General features: G+C 50.2%; 1 protein-coding gene and 1 long non-coding RNA gene across 2 annotated transcripts in view; one reads left to right on the top strand and one right to left on the bottom strand.

Moving 5' to 3' along the window:
• MAML2 (mastermind like transcriptional coactivator 2) overlaps positions 1 to 24,742 on the bottom strand; it is a 206,584-nt gene extending 181,842 nt beyond the window's left edge. Inside the window, exon 1 of the mRNA XM_027467739.3 lies at positions 24,134 to 24,742. Coding sequence (XP_027323540.3) covers positions 24,134 to 24,592 — 459 coding nt within the window. The 5' untranslated portion in view covers positions 24,593 to 24,742. The remainder of the gene's footprint in view (positions 1 to 24,133) is intronic.
• LOC119716373 (uncharacterized) lies at positions 89 to 2,678 on the top strand. The gene is made up of 3 exons (XR_011806539.1): positions 89 to 674; positions 1,044 to 1,292; positions 1,833 to 2,678. It is a non-coding gene; the product is annotated as an uncharacterized lncRNA (long non-coding RNA).
• Positions 24,743 to 25,239: the final 497 nt, after the last annotated feature.

Raw genomic sequence — 25,239 nt, 5'->3', positions numbered from 1 at the left:
CCTCCTTTAGCTGTTTGCATCGGCCTTTGTCTGGTACACACAGAGAAAGGAGAGCTGGGCCCTCCTGAAGATCAGTTATGTGAGTGCATGAGAGCTCGAAGCAGGAATGTGAATCTGGGAAAAGGCCCCCTGATGCTGTGGTGCACGAGGCTGTGGGACGGCATCCCGAGGAGGTTTCATAGCCTGGGCCTTTTAAAGTTGGACTGAAGAAAGCATTAGCAGGGAATCTGTGCTTCTGCAGGGAGAAAGGGAAGCTCTTTGCACCAGTAGGTGTTTTCCTCGCCAGCCTGAAACTTTTAATTACTCAGCACAGGTTCACCCTCAGGCACGTTAGAGGAAAAAGAGCGTTTTCAGCCCGAACCCGCAGCTTCCCTGCCTCCCCGAGCTCTCCCCCATTTGCAAACAATTGCGAAGGTGGAAGAATTCAGCGAGCAGATGTAGCCTGCCCCCCTAGTCCCATCTGTTCACATCAGAAAACCACCACGCAATCTGGCACGGGGAGCGCTCGCCGCTCAAGATAGACTCTGGCCTGGGCTCGGGAGGGGAGAGGGAAGGGGGGGCCGGGGAGGGGCGGTGGCGGCGGGTCACAGGCGCTGCCAGCGCTGCGTGGGAAGCTCCAGCAGCATCTGCCAGCACCGCCGCTGCCTCAGGTCGGAGCGAGATCCTCCAGCAAGGTCTGTCAAAACACGAGGAGCCCGCGTGGAGCGCGCTTCGTCCCCCTGCGTGCGCAGCATCCCACTGGCAGCAGCAGGAGGGGAGGGAGATCTGAATTTTGGGGATGTGGGCACGGGAGGAGCGCTTCAACAATAGCGTTGGAGAGAAGGCTGAAATAAATGGGTGTTCAAATGTGCAGCGTGAAAAGCAGGGGATTAGGGGCTGCAGGTTGGGCATTTGCTTTCCTGCACTGCAAGTAGTTACCAAGGCACACTTGAACGGGGTAAAATCCCAGTGATTTGGAGACCTTGGGTTTGCAGGGTCCTGCTTCTCCCCTGCAAGTCTGACTCAGGGCGAAACCTTCTTACTCTTCTCTTCCTGGCTCCCAGCTCCTCCTGCAGCCTCTCTGCTCGGCTGGAGCTGCTCCAACCCGCTCGGGAGCCGGTGAGGCAGCGGCGAGGTGATGGAGCTGCGGTGTGACAGCCACCGGCGCCAGGCAGGGAGCAGAGACGGCTCTGCCAGCCCCTGCTCCTCCCAAGCCTCCTCCTCCGTCTGCAGAAACAGGCTGACAGCGCTCTGCTCCTTCTTGAGGCTGTTTGCAGAGATGTGGATCAACGAGGCATGCAGCTAGCGGCCAGGTATGCCCCTTTAGGCGAGTGTCCAGGCTACATTACAGCCCCAAGCCGCCCTCTGCTTCTCCCTACGATAGAAGTAGAGTAAGAGAAGCACGCACCAAGGTGCAACATTCATGATGAGAAACACACACAGCCTGCATCGAAGCAAATAGAGGTGTAACATCAATGAAACACTGCAGCGTGGTTCCTCCCCCACTGCCGGCGTAGCTCAGCCCCACACACGTGAGCTCCCCAAATATTTATGGGAAAAGGCAAAGCCACGGTGCTCTTCTCCTACCGATAGCCGAGGTACAGACTCTGCTTCTAATTATTATTATTATTTTTTTTGATTCATACATTTCCTTGCCTTAGTGTTTGGGGGTGCTTAATATCCTCTGGGAAAGATAAACATCAGTGATTATTTTAGGCCTGTATGACCTTGCTGAGGAGTAACATGACTCCGTGCAGGGCTGAGAGCAGACTTGGCAGAGCCTCGTTGTAAGGAAGTCTTCTATTGTGCAGACTTGCTTTGCCTGTGAAGCAATATGTTTTTTTGTCTTGCAGAGAGAAGCGCGGAGGGAAGGCTCAGCCTGCACCGAACTCTTGCAGCAAAGGACTGACTCATTTTCAGAAAATCAGGCAGGATCACAGGCGGAAGTAATAACTGGCCCTCGAAGCTGAGCACTTTAAAACCCTGCTCTTGGTTCACCCTCACGACGGTGAAGGAAGAAGACAGCAAACGACAGGGGAGGACACGGCACATTCTGTTCGGTTCTAATCGGCCTCTGATTTATGACACATTTCACTAAATCTTTATAAAAAAAAACGCCCACCCTGACATCTCCGTCGATGTTTTCTTTCAAACCAACAAAGCAGCGTTTCAAATTCCTGACCACGTCTTGGTCGGCCAACAGCAGAGCCTCCTTTCCCTACCAACATGATTTGTTGTAGCTGAGAGTGGAGTAAAGCCGCGACAGCTGTAAATCTGCACTCTGCTCCTCCGCGCAGCCCCGCTGCACCTGCAGGTGAGCTTTCGGTTTGAGGCTGAAACAAACAGCCCTCCCTGTAATGAATTTATTGGCTGTCACACGTCCCAACTACTGCAGGGCACTCGAGGCACGGATGGAGTTATGAACAAGGGGGGGGGTTATTACCAAAGCAGCATAATGCAATTATTTTTAATGCTGCTTCCACCTAGTCTGTGGCTCCTTTTAAGGCCTCTGCAATTTTGCCAGGGAAGCCCAGGGCATTGTAACGGTGAGATCTTTTCTCCTTCCCCTCTCGCCTCCTGTTCCCTACATGCTCCATGTCCATCTGCACCTGCAGCTGGTGTTCCTGAGCATGTGTGCTGCAGCACCCCGGGCAGCATCCCTTGTCCCTCCTGCCCAGTCCTTAATAAAAAGTCACTTATTCGAGCTAAAGGAGTGTGGCCGTGTTCATCCAAACTGTGTGCAACTTTCAGCACACAAGAAATGCAGGCCTGGTGCTGCCCTCACAGACTTTGGCAATCTCTGCAACACCAGGAAGAAAGAATGTGGCAGGATGAAGATCCTGGGCCAACTTCTGAGCAGCAGTGCTACCAAGTAATCAGTCACAGAATGGTTTGGGTTGGAAGGGACCTTAAAGACCACCCAGTTCCAGCCCCCTGCCATGGGCAGGGACACCTCCCACCAGCCCAGGCTGCCCAAAGCTCCATCCAACCTGGCCTTGAGCACCTCCAGGGATGGGGCATCCACAGCTTCTCTGGGCAGCCTGTGCCAGGGCCTCACCACCCTCTGAGGGAAGAATTTCTTATGTATATCTAATCTAAATCTCCCCTCTTGTAGTTTAAAGCCATTCCCCCTTGTCCTGTCACTGCACCCCCTGACAAAGAGTCCCTCCCCAGCTTTCCTGTAGCCCCCTTTAGGTACTGGCAGGCCACTGTGAGGTCCCCCTGGGGCCTTCCCTTCTCCAGGCTGAACAACCCCAGCTCCCTCAGCCTGTCTTCACAGGAGAGGTGCTCAGTCACTTGATCATCCTCACGGTCCTCCTTTTGACTTGTTCTAACACATCCATGTCCTTCCTGTGCTGGGGGCCCCAGAGCTGAACGCAGGGCTCCAGGTGGGGTCTCATGAGAGCAGAGCAGAGGGGGACAATCCCCTCCCTCACCCTGCTGGCCACACTGCTTTTGGTGCAGCCCAGGACACGGTTGGCTTTCTGGGCTGCAAGCACACATTGACAGCTCATGTTGAGCTTCTCATCAACCAAGCACAGCAGAAAGCAGTTCCCAGGCCCCCAGGAGCTTCCAGCATATCCACTTCACAAGCTTATCTTTGATGTCCCCTCCCCATTAGAGGTGATCCCAAGGAGGCAGAAGACCCCAGCTCCAGAAGGAAGGCACACTCCCACAGCTGTGTCACCATGCCACACGAGGCACATTGCCTCTGCCTCCACAAACCTTCTGCCTTGCTGGGAATAAAGAAATACTGCAGGAGCTCACAGCAAAGCTTTTTGGGCATACTATCGCCACCACCCTTGGCTGTAATTAGTCTCCTCCTAATTGTGACCTTTCCTTCTTGCTTGGCTAGCCTGAAGTGCTACTACCTGGCAAAAGGTAGGGCGTCAGTGAGAAGGTGCCACCAAAACAACCTGAGAAGACTTCAAAGTGTACAGGAGCAGCTTTATATACCACGGCCTAATAAAAAAGCCATCATGAGGAGGATACATCTAGAATTGAGGCAAGGTTATGGCTTCTCCCCAGCTACTGCTCTGCAGCTCATGGGAGCCTGATGCAAATGGATCCTGCACCCTGGGACCAAGGGAAGGAGTACACACAGGTCTCTTGCCCACCTTACCCCAGTCCTGCCAGTTTTCATTCCCTAACACCTGCAGAAGAACACAAGAATCATTGATACCGGTACCTAGGGCTTGGAAATGGTATAAGCTAACAGAGCTGGCCCTGCTGTTGGACATTTCCTTAGCTGGGCCTGGCTCAATAGCTGCTAAAACCATTTCTCCCTCGGGGAAGGAAAATAAAACGGGAGCTCCGGAAGCTGACTTCCCAAATTTCTCTGCCACCACAGCATGCATAACCTCAGGAAATTGCTGCTGCAGCTCATACCAGCCAGCTCCTCTCCAGCTAAGGGAAGAAAAGCTGAGAAACGTTAAGGCTCTCAGAGAAAGCAACATCAGTAGTCCTTTGGATGGAGCAGCACACAAAAGAATATGCATTTTCAAGATGTGGTTCGGTTTAAGGATAAACACATTTGTGGATAGTTTCACTGTGCACTCAGCAGAAGCTCTTCCCTTGGAAGGTAGTGGTACAGCTGAGTCCAAGTGTCAGGGAGAAGCTCAGCCTTCACGCTCACCAACTGCTGAAAACAAACCCTTTATTTCATAAGACCTCACCGCTTTTAGGTCCATTTTCATCTGTCGTTTTCTTACTTTTGCTGCTGAAAAGACTTGGAAGAAATTACCCCCTGGGGTAAACCAGTGCACTGCAGCTGATATCAGTAGTGCTGAACCAGTTTGCACCAGCGGCAAATCTGGCCCCAGCCACACGAGAATCAGGAAGCTGAGGTTATAGAAAGGGTTATTTGCACTACAGGAATGAATGACAGAGCAGTTTCAGTTTCCTGTGTGAATGCACTTCTTGCGTCCCTCACTTTTGGTCTTTATCACACACTGCATCCCAAGCCCAGCAGGCTGCGAGGAACCATTAAAGATGTTGCAGAGCTCATTAAGCTGAGTGTCGCTGAACACGTAGCTACCAGACCTCTGTGTGGAGGACATAGACTTCTGTACCAAAGCAGCAACGTCACAAAACAACCAGCAGTGAAGAGCAAAAGAGAAAAAAAAAGGCAGGATAAAAGCAACCCTTCTGAGCAGGGCGGTAGCTTTAAAGCAACAACTGTCCAACCTCCTGGGGAAGTCCTCTGCTGGTGCAAACTGTCACGGCTCTATCAGACCTGGCTATTTGCAGCAATTGCTTTGTCCCACTGTGTTTGGGGCAGAAGGTTAGTCTGCTTCTCGTTGCAGCAGTGGTAAACTTCTTGAGACATCACAGCCCCCAAAGTATCTGGAAAATCAGTTCCCAAGACACATCCTGTTAAATGCAGCATGGGGGCAAGGGGTTCACAGACAAACCATGGCTGGATCCCATGGTGGTATCTAATCTTTAGTTCTTATCTAGATCCCAGTGAAATCACTAGGTGTTTCTGTCACTTTTCATGTCGGCAAGATCTGTCCCCTGCTTCCTGGTTAGAGCTCCCAGCTCGATCCCCAAGTAATGCTCTATCCCCAAATAATAACATCAGTGACTGTGACAATACACACACAGGTGTTTGGTTTTTTTAACCTTTGAAAGTAAACAGGTGATGCTGTTGGCTGCTGCTCAGAAGCAGTCCCATACTGCCAGAAGTTTTGCAGGATTCACCTCCTGAGTAAGATCACAGGAGGACTGCAAACATCAGATGTTTGTCACTGACTGCCACGGAGCCAAGATTTCCCTGGGTGTTCTCTGATCACATCCTAACAAAAGTCTTACCCTGTTCTTCTAGAAACCGAAGCTTTGCAAGATGGTAATTTATGGTGAATGTTTACAACACCTTTCCCTGAGCACTGTTAAAACAACATTCCTAGATGCATCTGCTAGAACACTGAGCAGTTAGGTAGGAAATTCTGATTTAAAAGAGAAAATCAGAGAACTACCTCCACAAGAGTAGTTTGCTATAGCAAATGATTTTTTGTCAATGTCAAGAAGCCCTGACAGCAAGAAGACTCCAGAGCACAACCCTGCCATTTCCCACCTGCTCAAACACACTCCTGGAAGAGGCTTGTGCTTCTGGATCAATTGAATATGACATGAGAACACGGAGCGGCAGCCAAGGTTGCAGGGAAAAGTCGCCCTTCCAGCAAATAAAACAATGCAGCTGTGTTGTAATCCTTCAGAATAATCCTGACAACCTATACCTAGTCGCTGTACACTCGGAGGGAATAAATTGCTTTGAGATCTGCCCATGGCAAGTGCTTTGCAAAAGGCACGCACTGCTATTAATTCCACCTCCAGGGAATAATGGCACTACTCAGAGCATGGCAAGTTCAGTACGAGGATAGTTTTTTTTGCTGGATCTGGGCCTTGATTCATTTTTTTCCCCTGTTTACACTATGTATTTACTTTTTGCACTTCATTCAGGATAGATAATGAAAACAGTATAGTCTGCTTCCACTTTTGTTTCTGGAACAGATCAAAGGCTTTAATGGACTCGGGCTCAGCAGAACTCTAAATGCTCCTTTCTGTACAGATACAGCCAATTAAAGAGCCCTGTCGGCTTCCAGGAGGATTACTTGAGATCTCATTATTTGCACTGCTCTGAATTCAGTCCTTAGAAGAGAGTGGACACATTCTGCCAAAAAATAAAGAAGGGAAAAAATATGGAAAATAGCAAAGAATTTTTTTGCATCTCCTGTATTTAATGCAATCAGCCTCAGCAAAGTGCACTGCACCCCTGCTCGTTAAAGAGGGCTCGTCCTTTTTTTTTTGTTGTTGTTGTTGTTCCTGCCTTGGAATCGCTACAGAGGGATAAAGTTCTGCACGGCTCGCTCACTCGCACAGTTGTAATAAGTCAGAGCAGGCTGGCTCCCTGCCCACCACAACACAAACTCCCCTCAAGTCTCCAGCTTTTCCATGGCAACCCCACAGTCACCAACACAGCAAACAATCGCTGCAGCCCCTGCCTGTCTCCCCTCGTAGCGCAGAGAAGGAGAGCATTGCACCCAGCCCCTGGACCCGGGCTCATTATCGGGCGTGAAAGGAGGCAGTGGCCGAGATCCTGATGCCCTCTGCATGCAGCTTTAGGTGAGATCAAGAGGAAAAAGCACCGAAACACTCAGCACAGCTCGGTGTACTTTTGCTTAAAGGAAAAGGTTGTTGCTGCGTGTACAAGACGCGAAAACCAGAAGGTGTGAGCATCACTGAGCCGGCCCAGGCTGCAAACAGCATCACAAAGCAAGGCTCCGAGGCTCGCATCACCCCACGGTGTCCGAGGGCCTGATCCTGGCCGTGTCTTCTGCCAGGCCTGGTTTTTAGGGGCTGACAGCAGCCTGAGGATGCTGCAGACTGGACCGTCCCCAGCTCTACTCATGATCCCCACAGGGATGGAGCAGTAGCAGTGCTGGGGCCTGACGTGCTGCTGCTTCACGTTGGCATCCTCCACACCTGTGCAAATAAGGGCCAGGAGCAGGACTGAACCCCACCGTCCCCATCTGGTAGCATTTTACTCCCTTTGAACAGCTTCGTAAGACCTCACAAGCTGCAAGGCAATAGAAAGTGAAGCCCAGAAGGCCCCAAAAGCCTTACTTAAAGTGAGGGCTCGTGGTTTTCAAGCTGTGGTCTGCAGACCCTTGAGGGTTTGAGGGCTGCTTCTGAAGGGTCTGTGAAAGCTAAGTCTGGAAAGGAAGTCAACGGCCTTGAGGCTTAAACTAGTTACAAGCAAACCTTCATCTGCACTGGAGAACTTTTAGAGGATCTACAATTTGTAAAAGGCTGAAAGGCATGTTCACAGGCACACTTTTATAGCCCATCGTAGACATGTCAAGAACCTGCTCCGTGCAAGGAAAGTTACCCTGTTATGGGATAATGTCAGAGCACGTACAACAGCACGAGTATGGGAAATTTGCTGCCATTAAACCTCACCAGCACAAATTCAAGAGTGGATATAGCTTTCCGGGCTTAAGGAATATTATAATTTGTTTGGAATATGCTTTTGCTGGTTTAACTTTGAGGGTCTCATTAAAGTAAAAGGCTTTGTAGGCTGGAAATACCACAGGCAGGCTCACTTTTTGTGGACAAAGTAGAATTTTGAAGGTAAATTGGCCCCAAAACAGCCATTTCCAATTCAAATCCCGATGCAAAAAAAAAAAAAAAAAAAAAAAAAGTCTTTAAGGCTTTAAAAAATTATTTAGCTATTTTTATAACATTTGAAAAAATGATTTCTCTGGAAAAAGTTCAAAATGCAAATAATACACTGAGTACTGAGGCTTAAGTGGAGGCTTAGGTAATAGCGTGCTTCCAGCATGCCTGGTGTCCCAGCGAGCCTGCCCAAAGGTACAAACCTTCCCCTGGACCAGTGACCCGAGGGTGTCAGTCTCCGTGGCAAAATCCCACCAGTGTTCCTCTTTCTTTGCTGGCATGTGTGTGACTGAGGCACTGCAGGCCATGGTTCCTTGTGCAGAGGGTTTAAAGGCTGCCTCGGTCCAGGATGACCTGTGGGTGAATTTGTCTGTCCTTTGGGGCAAATGGTGCAAGCAGGAATCACAGGAAGGATTCTGGTGCATTACCAGCAGCACCTCAATTACATGGGTTTTGGTCCAAGTTCCTGCAGAACTGCTCTAAAGCACGCCCTCAGCCAGACTTAACCTGCTCAGAAGGTTAAGAGACTCAGTTAGAAACTTTCTGATGTGGACAGCAAGTGCTTTAATCAAGAGGGTGAGCTTTCTACACATGGCTCAGGTCAGAGCTGCAGCTGCTCCCGCAAGCTGGATACCCTTAACTAACGCTGAGTTTAACTCTCCTTGACATCAACATTACTTTGCATGCTGCCCGAAGTGTGATGAGGTCCTACTGATATGTCCGATGCCATTTTGAGATTGCTTCACCCCGGCTGCTGGATGACATCTGCACAGCACAGGTGCCAAAATACAACCCGCTGGCCGGGGTGTGTTATGCATTCGTTTCTGTGGCTCATCCGCAGAGGAAATGAGTCTCTCAGCTGCTACCCTAAAAAAGCTGGTTCTGCAGCCCACACTATGATAGCTCATAAATTTAATTCTAGAGGTCCCTGACCTCTAGAGTTTGGTGGTGGTGGAAGCAGCGGTTAGCACACAAGTCTCTGTGTGTTAACTTGAACAAGGATGCAGAAAGAAAAGAGGAGGTTATCTTCTGTTTATGTACTGATGACCTGAACAAAGCCAGTCAACCCAGGCTGAGTTCTGCTACAAAAATTGTTTTCAATATGATTTTTCCTTAGCTTTAGAACATAAAATTTCATTTTAGGCTTGGTTCTGGTTTCTTCAGTGGACACATGACCACTCTCTCTTCTGTGAGCAGCTGTCATCAGCTCAGCCACAGTGCCTGCTGCAGACACCACAACACTCAACTCCCTCCTGGGACTCTGGGAACTGCATGATGCACTTCCACGGCAGCCTCAGAACCTACAAATCCTACAGACCCAGAAGAGTAATACGGAGCTTTGCGTTAATCTGCCTCAGCTGCGGGTAAGCTCCTGTCGGTAGGCTCGGGAGCCTAAGGGGAGCCGTGACATTCCCCCCTCTCTCCTCCGTGGGCCGCTGGCGGTGGCTGCAGACATGCACCAGGATGTGAGCCCCAAGGGGACGTCTCAGCTGGAGATCAGATTGGATTCCATAAGAGCAAAGATCAAATGGCTTTTTAACCAGCTGAAATTTCAGCCTTGTTGCTATTGGTACAGATTCTCTCCTTTCTTTCATCCAAAAATCATGAGTTCACGTACAAAACCGAAGGGTCCTGCCCTAGCCAAAGGTCTACGTGTTCGCCTTCTGCTTTGTACCCAACCACTCCAGAACCTGTCACCTCACACAGAAAGTGTCCCTTGTCACTAGCCACAGCAACCTCAGGGCCCACTTGCTCACAAATAACCACATCTTCTGCCTGCCTGTGCCTACTGCTGCATGGCTTGTCCTGGCTCCTGCAGAAAGACTTGACACCGCAGTATCCCCTACCTGTGAGGGCAGGGAGCTTTCTGCGTGGCTTCCCGTAGCTCCACTGCTCATTTCTGATGCTGTGTCCTAGGAGGGCAGTCCCCCATTTGAGTCACTGTTTAGGAATTACTTGCTGTGTAAAGCATCTTCCTCAGCCCTTACTCACTGGAGTTTCTGCTGCAGTGTAGCTAGGCAGCCCTTGCCTCAGTAGCCAAGAGGAAATGCTGGAAGTGTTTCTGTGGTGCAAAAGCAGACACAAAAAAGGGGGAGGGAGATTGGATTAACCGGGGTATCCTAACTATGGTCTACTGAGGGGTGCCACCAGTAAAACTAAGTGGAGACAAGCACTGTCAGTAACTCTGTTTCATTCCCATCAGGCAAACCGAGTGAAATCCAAGGGTGCAGAAACCACAGGATTTGTTCAGAAAGATAATCTCATTAATAGTGCTCCTGCATAGAATGATCAGAGGTATTACTGACATCTGTGGCCTTGCATTTGCATTTTGCTGCGAATCCCTCCAAGACACAGGAAACCTTTCAACAACTCATTCCCGGGCTCCAGATCTCACGCTCCCCAGCCCTGAACAGGCTGAGCCACCAGGTCCTGACCACACAACGCCGTCGGGACACAGAAAGACGAGGTTTGGTTTTTGCAGCACCCAGAGCCCTGCTGGTCAAGCTCTTTTAACCTTTGCTCAGCGTTAACTCTCAGCTTTGCCTCTCTGCCTTGTGCTTTTACCAATACCCCAATCTCCTTCCTGTCATTCCTTGATAACAAGGTAATAAATGCAGTAAGGATACTGATAGGGTAGATTAGATAAGAGGGGCTCATGGGAGAGTCTGACCAGCACGGTTGATCATGCAGAACTTCACTGTGGCTCGCTACAGGCAGCTTTGTTTTACTTTCAGGTGCATGGCTCCTGCAGTTTTGCACCCTTACAGCCCATTTTGGGAGCCTGGAGCTCTGGCAGGCAGCTCCACACCATGCTGCAGCTCCGGACTCCCCCCAAAGCACTTGCAGCTGGTTAATGCCAATGGGAGAGGGTTGGGAGGCAGGGAAAAATGATGGGGAAAAAGAGATTAAAAAGCCTGATTTGAGCAGATGAAGTGTCGTAGGAGAAGGAAGGCCACAACTTTTAGACACGTGAATGTTTTGTGCTAGGGCTCATAAAACATGAGATCGGGCCACTTGGAGCTTGTTTCACTGCTGCTGTGCAGCGTGGACAAATTGGATCAGTGTCTGTTTTTTTTTTTTGAAAGAGGAATCCTCCTTGAAAGGATCATTATCCTGCCCTGTACTGATTTGCTTTCCTATTCCCAGAGTAATTTTGAAGCTTCCTTTGCTAACATGTCATATTCTTGTACAGGGAAATATTCAGGCACTGACAGCAAAATTTCCCTCTCCTCCTTTGCCCTTCAGCTCTGCTTCTGCCCTCAGCTCATGATGCTGGCCTCTGACATGAAGCTGAGACCGATGGTTACCACATGTGCCTGGAAACCCAGGTGTCCCAGGACCCAGCAAGGACCAAGCATCAGTGAGAAACAGCCCGAGAGAATGAATTTGGGCATTAGCACTGGATTTCCTGGCAGGGACCTGCCTGTGTGTGGTATGCCTAGAGTTCTGTGCAGGTAAATCCTTTTTAAATACATGATTGCCTTCATTTTTTAAAACGTATGTTCAGCAAATAAGAAAAAAAAATAGAGGAAAAGCAGAAACGGTGACAGATCAGAAGAAGGTAATGATAAAATAATGACCCAGCCTTCAGTGAAGGAGCAGTACTTACATCATCGGCAAGAAAAGAGACTGGACTGTCTCTTACCAGCACTATTTGGGATTTTTCCTAGACCACACACGCTAGCAAGGGAGGAAACAGGCCTTTTACATTTGTTCCCTTGCATTTCTAACTTTCACAGAAATGACAAGGCCTGTCTTTATACAAGGCGTTTCAAAGTAGCGCCTTTGCTGTACAGCAAGCCAAAACGTCATGTTAGTACCACATTTCAGAAAGTAAATAGGTAACTACTTCTTAGGCAAATAGGAGGAATACTTTGACCTCTGGAACCAACTGGTGACTCACGGAGGTGCTGATGTCACACGGTTGCTTTTGGTGAGAAATGGCTCCCGTCTGTGTTCTTGACTCAGGCAAAATCTCCCAGGGATAAATTTTCCAAAGCACTCCAGAGATTTTAGGCTGCGATCCAAAACTCCAATTAGGTGCCCAGTTCCCACTGGTATCAGTTCAATACAGGAAAGATTAGATACCTCGATGTTATAAGCCAAGAAGATTTGGACTCCAAATCTTTGCTCCCAGATTGATCCAGTGCTGGATGCAGGAGAGGAATCCAAGGGTACAACACAGAGAAACACTGTTAACTTAGCATGAACATTTCCTTTCTAAGATTTAATTGCTCCTCATTTAATTGTAATTTCTTTAAATGATCTTCACATAAGCATGCAACACAAGCACATTACAAAACATCACTGTGGCATATAGGCATCATCACTACCAAAATGTACTTAGAGCTCAGAAACACTCAAAGCATGAGTCAAAATGTACGAGATGACCAGGAGAGCCTCCACATTTCCTGCCCTGCCCACAACACCCTGTCCTATTCATTATGATGCATTAAGAACACAAAGCAGTGCACATACCTCTGTTCTTAAAAGTTTGCTATACTCTTAATTACTTGTTGAAGTAATTAAGGATGTGTTCTCCAATATGGGGTCCCAGTTCAGCAAGCAGCACTCGAACTGAGAAGCATTTAAGCATGTTTAAGCATATTCTTCAAGTATTTTCCTGAAGGGGAGCCTGAGCATTCACAACTGCACGCCCAGTGCACGAGCACCCACTGCCTGCAGTGACTGGCCACCGAGCCCACTAACGTGCTGTCAGCTCACAGGAGGTTTTGCTCTAGGTTTCTCGTGACAGTGATGCAGGAGCTTTGAGCCCATCCTTTAGAAACCTAAGGAGAGAGCAGACTCGTGGTCAGCAGAATTCCAGCTGAAGCAGAGAGGCGGTGAGAGGGAAGACACATGTGGAAGCCATGTGTTCAGCATCTCCCTCTTAGCCTGGCCCTCTGGCCCTTTCTTCCAGGCGAGGAAAACATCACGAAGCAGAGTCAGGAGCAGGAAAGGAGAGAAGGGAGGGGGATAACCCAGGTGAGAGGGAGGAGGAAAGGCTAATAGGGCTGGGGAGTGGAGGAGGGGGCGGCAGGGAAGGACTTTGCTAGGGAAAGGGGACGTGTGTGACTGCTGTGACCAAAGTGAGTGGTGTGAGGCCGTGCTGAAGAGTCCTGCTGACTTGTGCTGTGCTCAGATGACGGGCTGGGAGACCCGAGCACAGACAGTACGTCCTCAGAGCGGGCTCTGGGAGCCACATAAAGGGCCATTTCCGTAACACACCGGTCACCCAAACGCAGTCGCCCTTCACGGGTTTGGCAGAATGCACGCACACCCAGCGCAGCAGTGAGGGGGTTACCCACCTCAGTAGCCATCCCGGCTCTGCCAGGGCCCCTCAGATGTATTGTGTAGGGTACAGATGTATGTTAGAGGCCTTACACACAGTCGGTATATATAGAAACTTTTAGAAGTACCTACTGTTTACTCAACGGACTGGATTAACTTCTGTGGAGCTATTCTGGTCCACCTGTAAATACACGGCCTGAAAGGCCTTATGAAAAGCAGTCACTGTGCGTTGGCAAGTGGCACTTCTGAAAACCTGAATATCCCGAGCATGAATGCTGGGGTTTTGTTTTATTTTTTAAGTACCCACCATGACAGGATCGCATTATGCAACTGCTGGATGCCAATTTTTATTTTATTTTTTCCAAAGCTCTTTCCCCACCACCCCCCCATGGTCCCCTGGGGCTAAACGAGTGTGTGCTAAATTTTCGGTACAAACCGCTGCTGGGAATCGCCCCACTCCTGACGCCTGCACTCAGAGGAACAGCGAGGTCTGCATGGCGAGCAGCCAAAGCCATGAGCGGGGAGAGACTGAAGCACTCCCAGCCCTGCTCACACAAGAGCCCCACAGATGTCAGCCCAGGTGTGCCTACCGGAGTTTTTTGGCTGCCGAGGGTGACACACGCAGCATCTGAAGGGCTCCAACAACCAGGGCTGAGCGTGGGCTGAGGACGGTGCTCGTGCTGTGCTCTCAGGTTCAGTACGGGCACCGACAGCAGACTGTGCCTTCAGGTTGCCCCAGGCAGGGCATGACTTGCAGGATGGTATAGACGGCCCCAGAGGGGTGGCCCTGAGTAACTTAGCCTGGAATCAGTCGTTATCTCTGGTCTGTAAACTCACGGCTTTGACAGAAAGCAAGGAGTTTGTGGTAAAAGGAAAAAAACACAAGGGAGGCAGGGGGATGGGGACAGAGTGTGTTTGCAGCTGCCGGCCATCAGATTTCAACTCAATCAACAAGACCGAGTTCCAGCTCCCGAGAAAGAGAGCTTTTGATGACATATTGACACAGCCTGAACTACAGCAGTCCAAGCGGCAGTGCTGTAATTATAAGGATTATATTTAATACTGCTCTTGGAAGTGAAGGTCTGAAACACCGTTGACTCTCCCTCTCCTTAAAAGCTGGCCAAAATCTGTCCTAGGAGCCATCATGGCAATGCACAAAGTTGGTAGGAAAAAAGAAATATAGGAACTCGAATCATTACGAAAGCGGATCGTGTGGCTAGCAGCTCAGGTCTGCTGGGAGCTATGCAGTGAGGAGGGAAAAAGAACGTGAAAGGAAGGGCGACTGGATCTGTAGGAAAAATGGAAAGTAGTTTTTAAAAGTATAGAATTAACTGTGTTAAGGAAATAAGTCAATTGACAATTAATATGCTACTTGCTCTTGAATTCAGCTTTATTTTGGTAGAACATAGCGGGCTTCAGCCAGGCTGAGGCCTGTTTGTTGAACAAAGACCAAACCCTGGAAATACTTCTAGACTTGCTTAATTCTACACATCTTGATTTCAGCGTGATTACCCATGTGTGCACAATTAGGCACACGCATAACTATTTCCGGGAACCGGGCCATAGAGGTAAGCAGCCCAGTGCTGAGGACCAAGAGTATCTAGCTCAGAAGGACACGGAATCAAAAGCTCTTGGAGAAGCAGAGTGAATGAACTTCTTTGGAAAACAGAGTAATTGACTACAAACTGGCAAAATCTACAGAAATAAAGAACGTAATCCTGCATTAGGCTGATGTTCCACAGTGCCACATCCATAGTATTTCCCACAAACTGTTTCGGGAGAGGCCAATCAGATCAGAATTAACATTAGAAAGCTCAGATGTTGAGATACTACAGCAGTGAGGGAAAGGGAACAGGAAGAAAGGGGAGAGAGGGAAAGGAAAGGAAAGGAAAGGAAAGGAAAGGAAAGGAAAGGAAAGGAAAGGAAAGGAAAGGAAAGGAAAGGAAAGGAAAGGAAAGGAAAGGAAAGGAAAGGAAAGGAAAGGAAAGGAAAGGAAAGGAAAGGAAAGGAAAGGAAAGGAAAGGAAAGGAAAGGAAAGGAAAGGAAAGGAAAGGAAAGGAAAGGAAAGGAAAGGAAAGGAAAGGAAAGGAAAGGAAAGGAAAGGAAATTGGGAGTGTCTGGAGATGGTTTCTAAAGCAACAGAACCCTAAATAAATGGTCTGATTTTCCAAAGTGAAAAACATAAACTGAACAGCCCATGCAGCATTTTCGCCAACTGTCACTGGGGTGGCATTTCTGAAATCTGGTGGAATGACTCATCTCAAAACAACAACTGTTGCCAACAAGGTCTTTCCTCCAGGTCTAGTTATTTGAATGAGAGAGCTGTAAAGAACAAAATAAACAGAAAAGTCAGAGGCAAATCCTTGTCTTGGGGTTCAGCACTGAAGCTTCCTCTGAAGCCATCCACTCTCCGAGGAGCCTCCCCAGCCCGCTGAGCAGGAACGCAGGTGACCCTCTGCGTCAAGAAAGGCATTGGCCCTGTTGTAATGAATCCCTTGCTAATTAAAAGAAATTCATCATACTGCACCTAGCAACCTCCTCTCACACCACACATCTGTACGGCACACATCCTCCTGAGCCCTTCTGCTCTCCCCGTTAGAGATTTCTCAGGATGGCAAACATGACACCGACAGGTAACACAGTGCTGGAAGGGCTTGACACAGACACCCCTGAATTCAGCGGGAGCAGAATTAAACACAGCCCCGTCAGCCCAGCTACGCACCCGTCTTTGGCTAGTACAAAACACAACAAATTCAAAGACGCCTGCTGAAGCAGTGTTGTTTTGCTGAATAATTTATATCCCTGAGACCTCTGAAAATGAGCAGCATACACTTCAGCACTGCAATAGCTATTCAGTGGAGACAGTGTACATTGTGTTCGGGAAGCTCATTGCTTAAACGCTGTTGCCATGACTATAAGAAAGTGATTATACTATTGTTTACAAGAGACTCTCGATAACTCATTACCACCCTAACCAGAGTTTTGCCTCCAGTCAAAAATTTGGGGAGGAAAAAAAAAAATCTCATAGGTATAATTAACTTTGTGATCAAGATAACTCCATTTAGAGACTTTGAAAATTGAACACATCGTACAGTGAGGAATTAAAATAAGTAAGAATTACAAGTGACTCTGCACTGTTGACACTCTGCTTTTCTGACTATTTAATTAGTTCATTGATAAATTCCACAGAGAAGAAAAGTCCTGCTAACTAAATAACTGTTGTAACTCGTTTTCAAGGAAGAAATGATTTATAGGGTAAGTGCCGATGTAGGAGTTAACTGTGATGAGTAACTCTGTAAAACAAGCCACTTTGTACACAACGTAAGGAGAAAAAGGTTTTAAAAATCTGAGTAAGAGTAAATGTTTGAGATTATGAAATTATGGCTTTCCAGCGTCCTGGAATGAAATCAATACCTAGAGCACTCAGTTCTGAATCCCCTAGTGCTCATGTCCCGTACACGACCTCTTTATCTCAATAGTGTGCTGATGATCAATAGTTTCCAAAACTGAGAAGTTGCTCTGAAGCTGTCGGAAAGTCTTCCTCACATTTCCTATGGCCAGTAACAGGCCGCAGAACACAAAGCGAGGGGATGATTAATAGAGCGCTGGACTAGGAGTCAGGAAATCTGGGCTCTGTTCCCAGCTCTGCCACTGACCTGCCGTTTGACCTTGGGCAAGACACTTGACCTTTCTGTGCTTCTGTTCCTCTTTCCATTCTTTGTCTATCTTGTCTCCCGAGGCCCTAAGGTATGCAGGGAAGGGCACGGTTCTCACTGGGTGTTTGTGTAACACCTACGGTGGGGAGGTGCCTGAAGAGCTCTGTAATAACGCCAGGGTACCACAGCGACGGCTGTTGCACAACGGCGTGTTTTGTTTCAAAGCAGAGTAGCCAAGATGAAACTTCTTGGGGTTTCATCTGCACGTCCAGGATCTTACCGTCTCTTTCAGTCCGCATCAGGCTCGGGCAGCAGGTACACTGCTTTGCAAGAGCTGCTTCCTCGCTGTGCCTTCATGCTGATTTCTAACTGGTTCTAATTTCTCTGCACCTCGATTCAGCTGGGCTTAAAAGCACATCACAACAAATGAGTGGCACAGATAAAAATAGCTACGGGAGCCATTTCTGAACGAAAGGAATTTTGTCAGGGAAATGGCAACACCTGTGCGTGAAGCCAGGGGCATGATGTATTTACAAATTAAATCAATTTATATATAATTCCTCACTAAGTGTGTTGGAATTTTGTGCTTGTTCACGTTATTTGATTAAGAAATACCTCTGAGCCTTCCTCCGACCCTGAGCCATAGACACAAACCTTCCCCTATTACTACAGGATCATTCTCCTAGCAAATGGGAGGCAGCATATGCAGGACAAAGCGGCTCCCACCTGCTACTTACTGCTGGGGTGCAGCTGCAGCCTCACCAGAAAGCAGATGACTTCGGTGTACGCTCTCAGTTCCAGTCCCACTCTGCACCCGGGCTGCTGGAGCATCAAATGCACGCAGTGCTCGGACGCAGCCGACTTAATTGGGAGACTAATTTGAGCACAAACTGATGCAAAATGAAGAGCAAGTGAAGCAAGAAAATATGAAGCGTAAGGAGCACTGCCACATCTTGCACTTTCATTGTGAGTCTGGGGCAACACGCTGCCTCAAATAAAAACCCAGCCGGGAGTCACATCATTATGTAAAAGACTCATTTGAGTTTACGTTTCCAGTCCTCATACCTGTGGGACAAAGGCTGAAAAGGTGATTGGAGTGCACCTCAAAGGCTCAAAACACAAAAGTCAAATAAGAAGAATCCATCAACACATATACATTGCCTGCAGCTTTGCCAAAGCAAACGTTCAGATATCCTGTCTCAGGCTCCATCAATAATGAACTTGGCTTCTAAGCCATAAAACTCACCATCAGATCTCAGTGCGCTTTACAAAGGTGATAAATAGTATTTTTCATGGAGGAAACTGAGGTTTATGGAAGTGAAATACCAGGAGTAATCTGCTGAACAGATCCTAGACTCAGAGTAGAAACACTGGGCTTTTAGTTTACTGTGTGCTCACCTAAGAACTTTTGCTTGAGAGTTGTAAGTGTCTTGTGCTAGGTTTTAGTGTTGGCACTTCAGTACAGTTATGGATTACTACCTGCATCTACGAATACTTTGGAAGAACTTGACAAGGTATGACCAATTCACAGGTTTGCTCTCAGGTGGCTACGGGAGGCTTCTCATGGGAAATCTGGGGTGTAAATAGTCTGTGCTTTCATCTAAAAAGAATAAAAAATAAATTAAAAAATAGTCTCTTAATACTGTTAAGTTGAACAAGTGATCCACATTTCAGTTGGCACCAGCTCCTTCTTTTCTGCAGCCGAGACCACTGCCTCTATCCCAGTGCTCTGGCAGCTGGAGCAGGCTGCCAGCTTCCAGCAATGCCTACACCTCACCTGAGGTGCAGCACACATGGGGCAATGGGGATATTACCCCTCCCAAAGGTGTCAAGGGGACCGTGGTGGAGCCCTTCTTTTCAGTAATTAGGCATGGGTGAGGTTTCAGTTTCATCAGCTCGCAGGCTTGATAAGAAAGGCAGACTACAACTGGCCTCTGAAGATGATATCTTGGTAGGAAGGACCGTTGCCAGCAGTTAAGAAGAGGAAGAGCAGCATGTTACGGTCTTTCTGAACCTGCTAACTGACTAACCTAGCTGTGGGGTTTTTTGGTCACTGCAAGCTAACCGAAGACCACATACACCTTCTGCAGGCAGCGCTCATTGCCAGGAGAGAAGAAATAGGAGCGAGATAAGTCAAAGTTTCAGCAAAGCAGCTTCTGGGTCTGACTCAGACACACCTTTCTAAGCTTCAGATTTTCCCACAGAGCGACTAACATTTCTGCTGGAGTCACATTTCTCAGCAGAGAAGAAACAGGAGCTGTTTCACTGTCCTTCGTCGTGGTGCTATGCTCAGGGGACTCAATTTGAGCACTGCAGGGGATGTGAGAGCAGGATCAGAGGACGAGCTGTACTAGTCGGGGAAGTTAAGGAGCCATGGGTTGGCCTTGGAGACCTCGTCACCTCCAGGCAAGCTGTTCACAAGCTGCTCACTGTCTACAGAAACTTTGGTGGCGGAAACAGTCTGTTAGACAGTTTCAGAATGGCAGAGACTTTCATTAAATGCATTCGGAGGCTAAAAAGCTTCAAAGTAAACGATTTGGCTGGAGAATTAGGGCTGAAAAGGCTCCTAAACTAGCAGACATTTAACAAGTTCACTGGCTGAACTTCTCATTAAATGATAACCTTTACACAGCCCCCGGGGTGTCTCCTTGGGGTTGGTGCCGAGAACGTTCTCGGAGCCAAGGGGGACTGAGATGTTCAGGGGTGCCCAGGTCCGTCCTGCCCCAATGGCTCCAAGGCCCGGGACAGCAAATCAAAGTTTTCGACCCACAAAAAGCAATGTGACTCATTTCGTCTGTCTCGGCTACAGAAATTGTCTCTATCCCTCAGAAGCCCCAGGCAGCGGTCTGCCACCTCACGCACAGAACGTTTCGTCGTGTGGCACCGAGCTTGGTTCATCAAAAAGGTCCCAGCCCACCTTCGAGGAACAGGTCCGCACTGCAGTCCCCTCTTGTTCCCCGCACCCTAACACCGCTGCACCTCGTCCTGTTTGCTTTCAAAGAGCTTCCCAAAGCTGCGTGCATCCAGACCAGAAAATGAGACTACTATGCAGGGCTCCCTGGCAGGCCAGCAGCAACCCAGCAGTCCAAACCTCAGCAAGTACAACACAGATCATTAAAAAAAGTTATTAGGAAACAATGCCAGGGTTTCTACGCTCATTTAAAGGATCTCCACATACAACAACCACCTAAATCAAAGTTTTACAAGCAAAACTTGGCTCTCGGCACCAGCCGGGCAGCCCTGTCTCCCGGGGATGTCCTCAGGGGACTGAGACAAACCCATGGCTATTCCAGCTTTGGACTGCTGTTGATAAGAATTTAGGGGAGCAGGGGGAATTAATCCATTTCTCTCTTCCTCGGCTACACCATCTTTGCAGGACTGTTTTCCCTTTTTTTTTTTTTCACCTGCTTGCGGACTACATCTGGGGAGCAGGCCGTGTTCGCAGTCATCCTTCTGAGCACAGAAAATAATAACAATCGTTCCAACAATAAATCCAGCGCGACTTGGAGAGGGATAAAAGCCGAACGAGTCACCTGGGACTGGTGACAAACAGCACTTAACACACTCGGAGGAAGACATCGGCCACCAGGGTGACGGCTGCAACGGAACAACCTGAGCAGAATAACACAGCGATGCCTGTGAAAGCGAGCTCCTCATTTGCACGGGGCGAAATGAACGCTGCTCAGCCCATGGCAGAGGAACGAAGGGAAGGAAGGGCCGCTGGGGATTTGCGACTGCAGAACTTTGGACTCACCAGTTCAACGCTTAACCCGCTGAGGAATGCCCTCCAGAGCTAACTGTTTATATATAACACAAAGAATATAAACAGCGAAGTGCTGGAGGGCACATATATACATGCAGATATATGTATAAAAGACGGGATATTTTCTGTTCCACTCTGCACCATGAAAAGTAACACCACCAGATAAATAAACACATGTCAGCTCGTGGGAAATGCAGGGAGGCAGAAAGCACAAAAGCTTTCCTTGCCGTGTCCAGAAGAATAAATTTCTCTTTCACATGCACCCGCACCCAGCAGTCCAGCTCAAAAATCTGGCCTCCACTCTCCAAGGAGGAAATGCTGCTGCCAAGGCTGCTTGCTCAAAAATCAAAGTAACACTGCCAAACTGAGCCCAAACCCAACCCCACCAAAACGCTCTTCTGCCGGTTTTAAACCGTCTGCTGGGGACAGATAATTATCAAATAATGGTATCAACAGCATCAGATTATCACTTCAGACCCTTTGATATGTTCAAGCGAAGGCTGTTTCAAATGTTATCGAGTCTCAAATATTTACTCTGGAGTCCAACCGAGCAAACGACCCATCCCGTGCCATTGAACGTGGCCGGCGCGCTCCTAACAGGAGCAGTGGGATCTGCAGAGCGAAGGAAACAACCCAGCTATTTTCAGCAGAGGAAGCGTGGGGACAGTCTTGGATTCTGCAGAACAAAGAGCGCCCTGATAGCCAGAACTCCCCGGAGAGAGCCAGGGCTGCCTTCACGCTTGTCTGTGTGTGGAGCTCTTTTTAAACTGGTGGAGCTACAGCAAGGCAGGTGGAGCTTTGCAGTCCCCCCGTGGAGTCAGAGAGGTGTCAAATCTCACATCTTCAGTGTGAGACTCGCACAAACGCTCTCGTCTTGTGCCTCCTCGTGCCAGAGCTGTACCTCCCACGACCGATGCTCAGAACCGCTATGTTCCAGGACCCCACGCACCTCCGATCTGCCATCTGCTCCGAGCAAAAAGGCTGAAATTAGAGCAATAACCACTGGCGCAAGCAAGTCTTCTGATGGATTTCCCCTTGGGGAACACCCCCAGAGGATGGATTCTGCTGCCTTAGAGATGGCTCTTCCCTGTCCATTTATAGTGCACAGGGCAACTTACTCTGCCTCATCCTTCCTCTGTCTTGGGATAACGGGCAGAGCAAATTCCTCCTCTGCCTATGGCCAGGACAAAGCAAGACCCTGTCATTATCCTGGCCCATCACCGCCCTCTGAATTTTCAAGAAGAGGAGCACACCGCTGGGCTACCTGCTGCCTGATCCTCAGCCACTCCAATTCACCCCACTCAGACACGGTGTGATTTCCTTTGCCTTTTCAGCACATGCAACGATGTCCTAAGGGGTGCTCGGTAAGGGGAACATGCGCCTCCATCACGCAGAGACGTGACTTGGGACCGATGCCTTTCTCTGTTCCTTAATTAGGCAGCCCTACCGAAGCAACGAATGCAGCATGCCTGTGCCGAGCACAGAGTGGGAGGATCAGCGATGTGCAGCGATACCATTACAGCAGCGCTGCCTCATGAGCCAGCGCCTCTTCGGTGTCAAAACGCGGTCTGGGGCCCCAGATGTCACGTTTGGTGAAGTCACGTACCTTGTCAGCAGGACTGCTGAGCGTGAGCATGCAAAAAATGAGGGGGACTTTGTCAGAGAGGGGGATGCCCTCGCCCAAATGCACTCGCGTTTGGAGCTGTCGGGGAGGTGAGGCAGCATGCAAGGTGGAACGGGGGCAGTGTCCAGCAAAGAGCGGGTTTAGGATCTCGAGCGAAACAAGGACAACCTCTCTGCACTGCAAAGATGAAAACCTTTCGGTATTTTCATTGGAGTTGTTTCGTTTAGCCGTTTCGAACAGCTGCCTCCAGCTATTTCATAATAATAGTAACAACTAGTAAAGAACCAAAACAAAACAAAACAAAAAAAAAAAGCACACGGGCCTGTTCCCTGACTTCAGAAAGCAGAGTTTGCTGGGATGTATGTTATTATGCAAAACCTTTTTTTTTCTTTTTTCCTCGAGACAATCACGAAGCGTTTCATTAGTACACACTGGAAAAATAAGATAATGGCTTTCTTGATTGCGATGGGAGATTTGCCCTGAGCATTGACTCAGGCCAAAGCACCCCACTGTCATCAGGTTAGCCCCTCACATCGCCGCCCTCCCAAACGGAGCCACAGCCCCCAGCGCCGGGAGGGCTGAGAGGGGAGAAAATAACCAGCAGGGTCCCGTTTTAGAATACACCAAGCAGTGAGAAGGACAGGTTTCTGTCGGGAAGGGAGGGAGCAGTCTATTTTGGGCTGCTCAAACAGCAGCCACGGGCCTATCAGGGGGCAGTCGCTCCTCGTAATGTTTTGTGTGTGTGCTGGGAGCACATGCTGGAGGGACACTGGAGGGAAAGGCAGAAAGCCTGGTACACGAGCGGCTTGTCATGAAGTAACAGGAGGCAAGGCTCTGCCTCCCAGCCACCTCCAGAGCAGCTTCCACTTGGAAAAGGTCAACGTGTCGTCCACAGGGTGTGAAAAACCCTTTTAATTTCTTCCTTGGAAACACTATGAATGACAGTAATGAACCAGCCCTCGCCAGTGGGGCTCACGGGTGTGAGACGGAGCTTCAGGAGCTCTGCTTTCACAAGCACTTGTCCACCTCAGGGATCATAAAGCTCTGCCAGGGGCACCTGCACGCGGTGCTCACCACTGCCTGCCCACCTGCAGCACAGGAGGCACAAAACGAGAGCGCAACGCCTGAGGTGTGAAGCCGTGGGCACGGCTCTGAGCGTGAGCTGCAGTTTAACGCCACCTTACACCGCTGCTCGGGGACACGCCGAGGCAGCTTGAAGCCCCCAGAACCCTTCCAGGCACCAGGGGCGTCACCACCATGGTGGCACCCGGGGTGTCACCTCCTGGCGGGACATCATGAGGGCACTCAGGAGACTTTTCCAGGGGTGTCACTACCCCACTGAAAAGGACACATGAGGAACTTTAGCGCCTGTGACCCACACCTGGGGTGTCACCGCCAGGTGGGACACCACGAGGGCTGTCACCACCGTGGCGACGAGGGACTTGAACCACACCTGGCGTGTCCCCTCGCGGCAGGACATCACCAGGACACTCCTGGGGGTGTCACCACCCCAGCACCGAGCACACACGAAGCACACCCCCACCCCCACCCCTCTCCCACCACCCCCACCCCTCCCCGCCTCAGGGCCGGGGCTGCCCCCATGCCGCCCCCCTCCGCCCGTCAGGGGGCGCCGTGACTCACCGCCAGCAGGGCCGATGCTCGCTGCTCCCCCGCCGCCTGCTCCCCGTTGGCGCCGCCGTTGCTGAGGAGGTGCTGGTGGTAGTCGGGGGGCGCGGCGGCGGCGGCGGCGGAGGACGGGGCGGCCGCTCCTCCTCCTCCTCCTCCTCCTCCTCCTCCTCCTCCTCCTCCTCCTGCGGCCGCCTTAGGGTGCTTGGCGGCCTTGCGGGCCCCCTGCCCTTGCTGCACGAGGTGGAGGAGCTGCAAGGTGCTCTCCCGCTCGCGGTCGGAGCTCTCGGCGCGGCCCCGCTCGTAGCGCCCTTCGCAGCTGAGGTGGTGCTGGCGGCACACGGCGATGCGGGCCCGCAGCCGCTCCACGATGGCGCTGTGGACCCGGGGGGCCGCCGGGCCGCCCCCGCCGCCCCCCAGCAGCCCGGCCCCCAGCCCCGCGGCTTGGGCTTGGGGGGGAGCCGTGTCGCCCATCGCCGCCTCAGCGCCGCATGGAGCGGGGAAGGCAGGGGGGGAGGCCCCGCGACCCCACACCGCCAAGGGGGGCCGAGAGACCCCCCCGCCGCCCCGTCCCCCCCTCGAACCGGGGGTGGGTTTTTTGGGGGAGAAAAAAAAAAAAAAAAAAAAAAAAAGGGGAAAATCAGGGGAGGGGGGGGGTGCTAGGGACGGGCCACCATCGGCCGAGGGGGTCGGGGGTGAAAAGGGAGGGATGGGGGTCTATGGGGGGGTGGGGGGGGCAGGCGGGAGAGGGGAAAAAAAAATTAAAAAATTAACCCGCTGCCTCCAAAAGGGATCCCCGGGCGAAAGGAGATCCCCCTGGGGAAGGAGTGGGGCTTGGCAGGTTTATTGGTTTTATTTCATTCCGGGGGCCGGGGGGGGGGGGTCGCTCCTTCAGGGGGAGATTCAGGTAGGGGAAAAGGGGTCGCGGGGCTCAGCGGCACGGAGCCGACCCCCCCCCCCCCCTCCCCAGCCACCCCCCTCCCAAATCTTCTCCGCGGCCGGTGGAGCGGGTGGCTCGTTGGCTCGTTGTTGGTATTTGTATAAAGTCCTCCGTGGATGTGCAAATAGCCGGGAGAGGAGGAGGAGGAGGAGGAGAGGCTGGGGTTACTTTGGTCTTTGTG

The sequence above is a fragment of the Anas platyrhynchos genome, chromosome 1 (genome assembly GCF_047663525.1).
Source record: "Anas platyrhynchos isolate ZD024472 breed Pekin duck chromosome 1, IASCAAS_PekinDuck_T2T, whole genome shotgun sequence".
NCBI classification, from domain to species: Eukaryota; Metazoa; Chordata; class Aves; order Anseriformes; family Anatidae; genus Anas; species Anas platyrhynchos.
The sequence above is the reverse complement of the archived record's forward strand: the minus strand, read 5'-3'. Positions and strand labels throughout refer to the sequence as shown.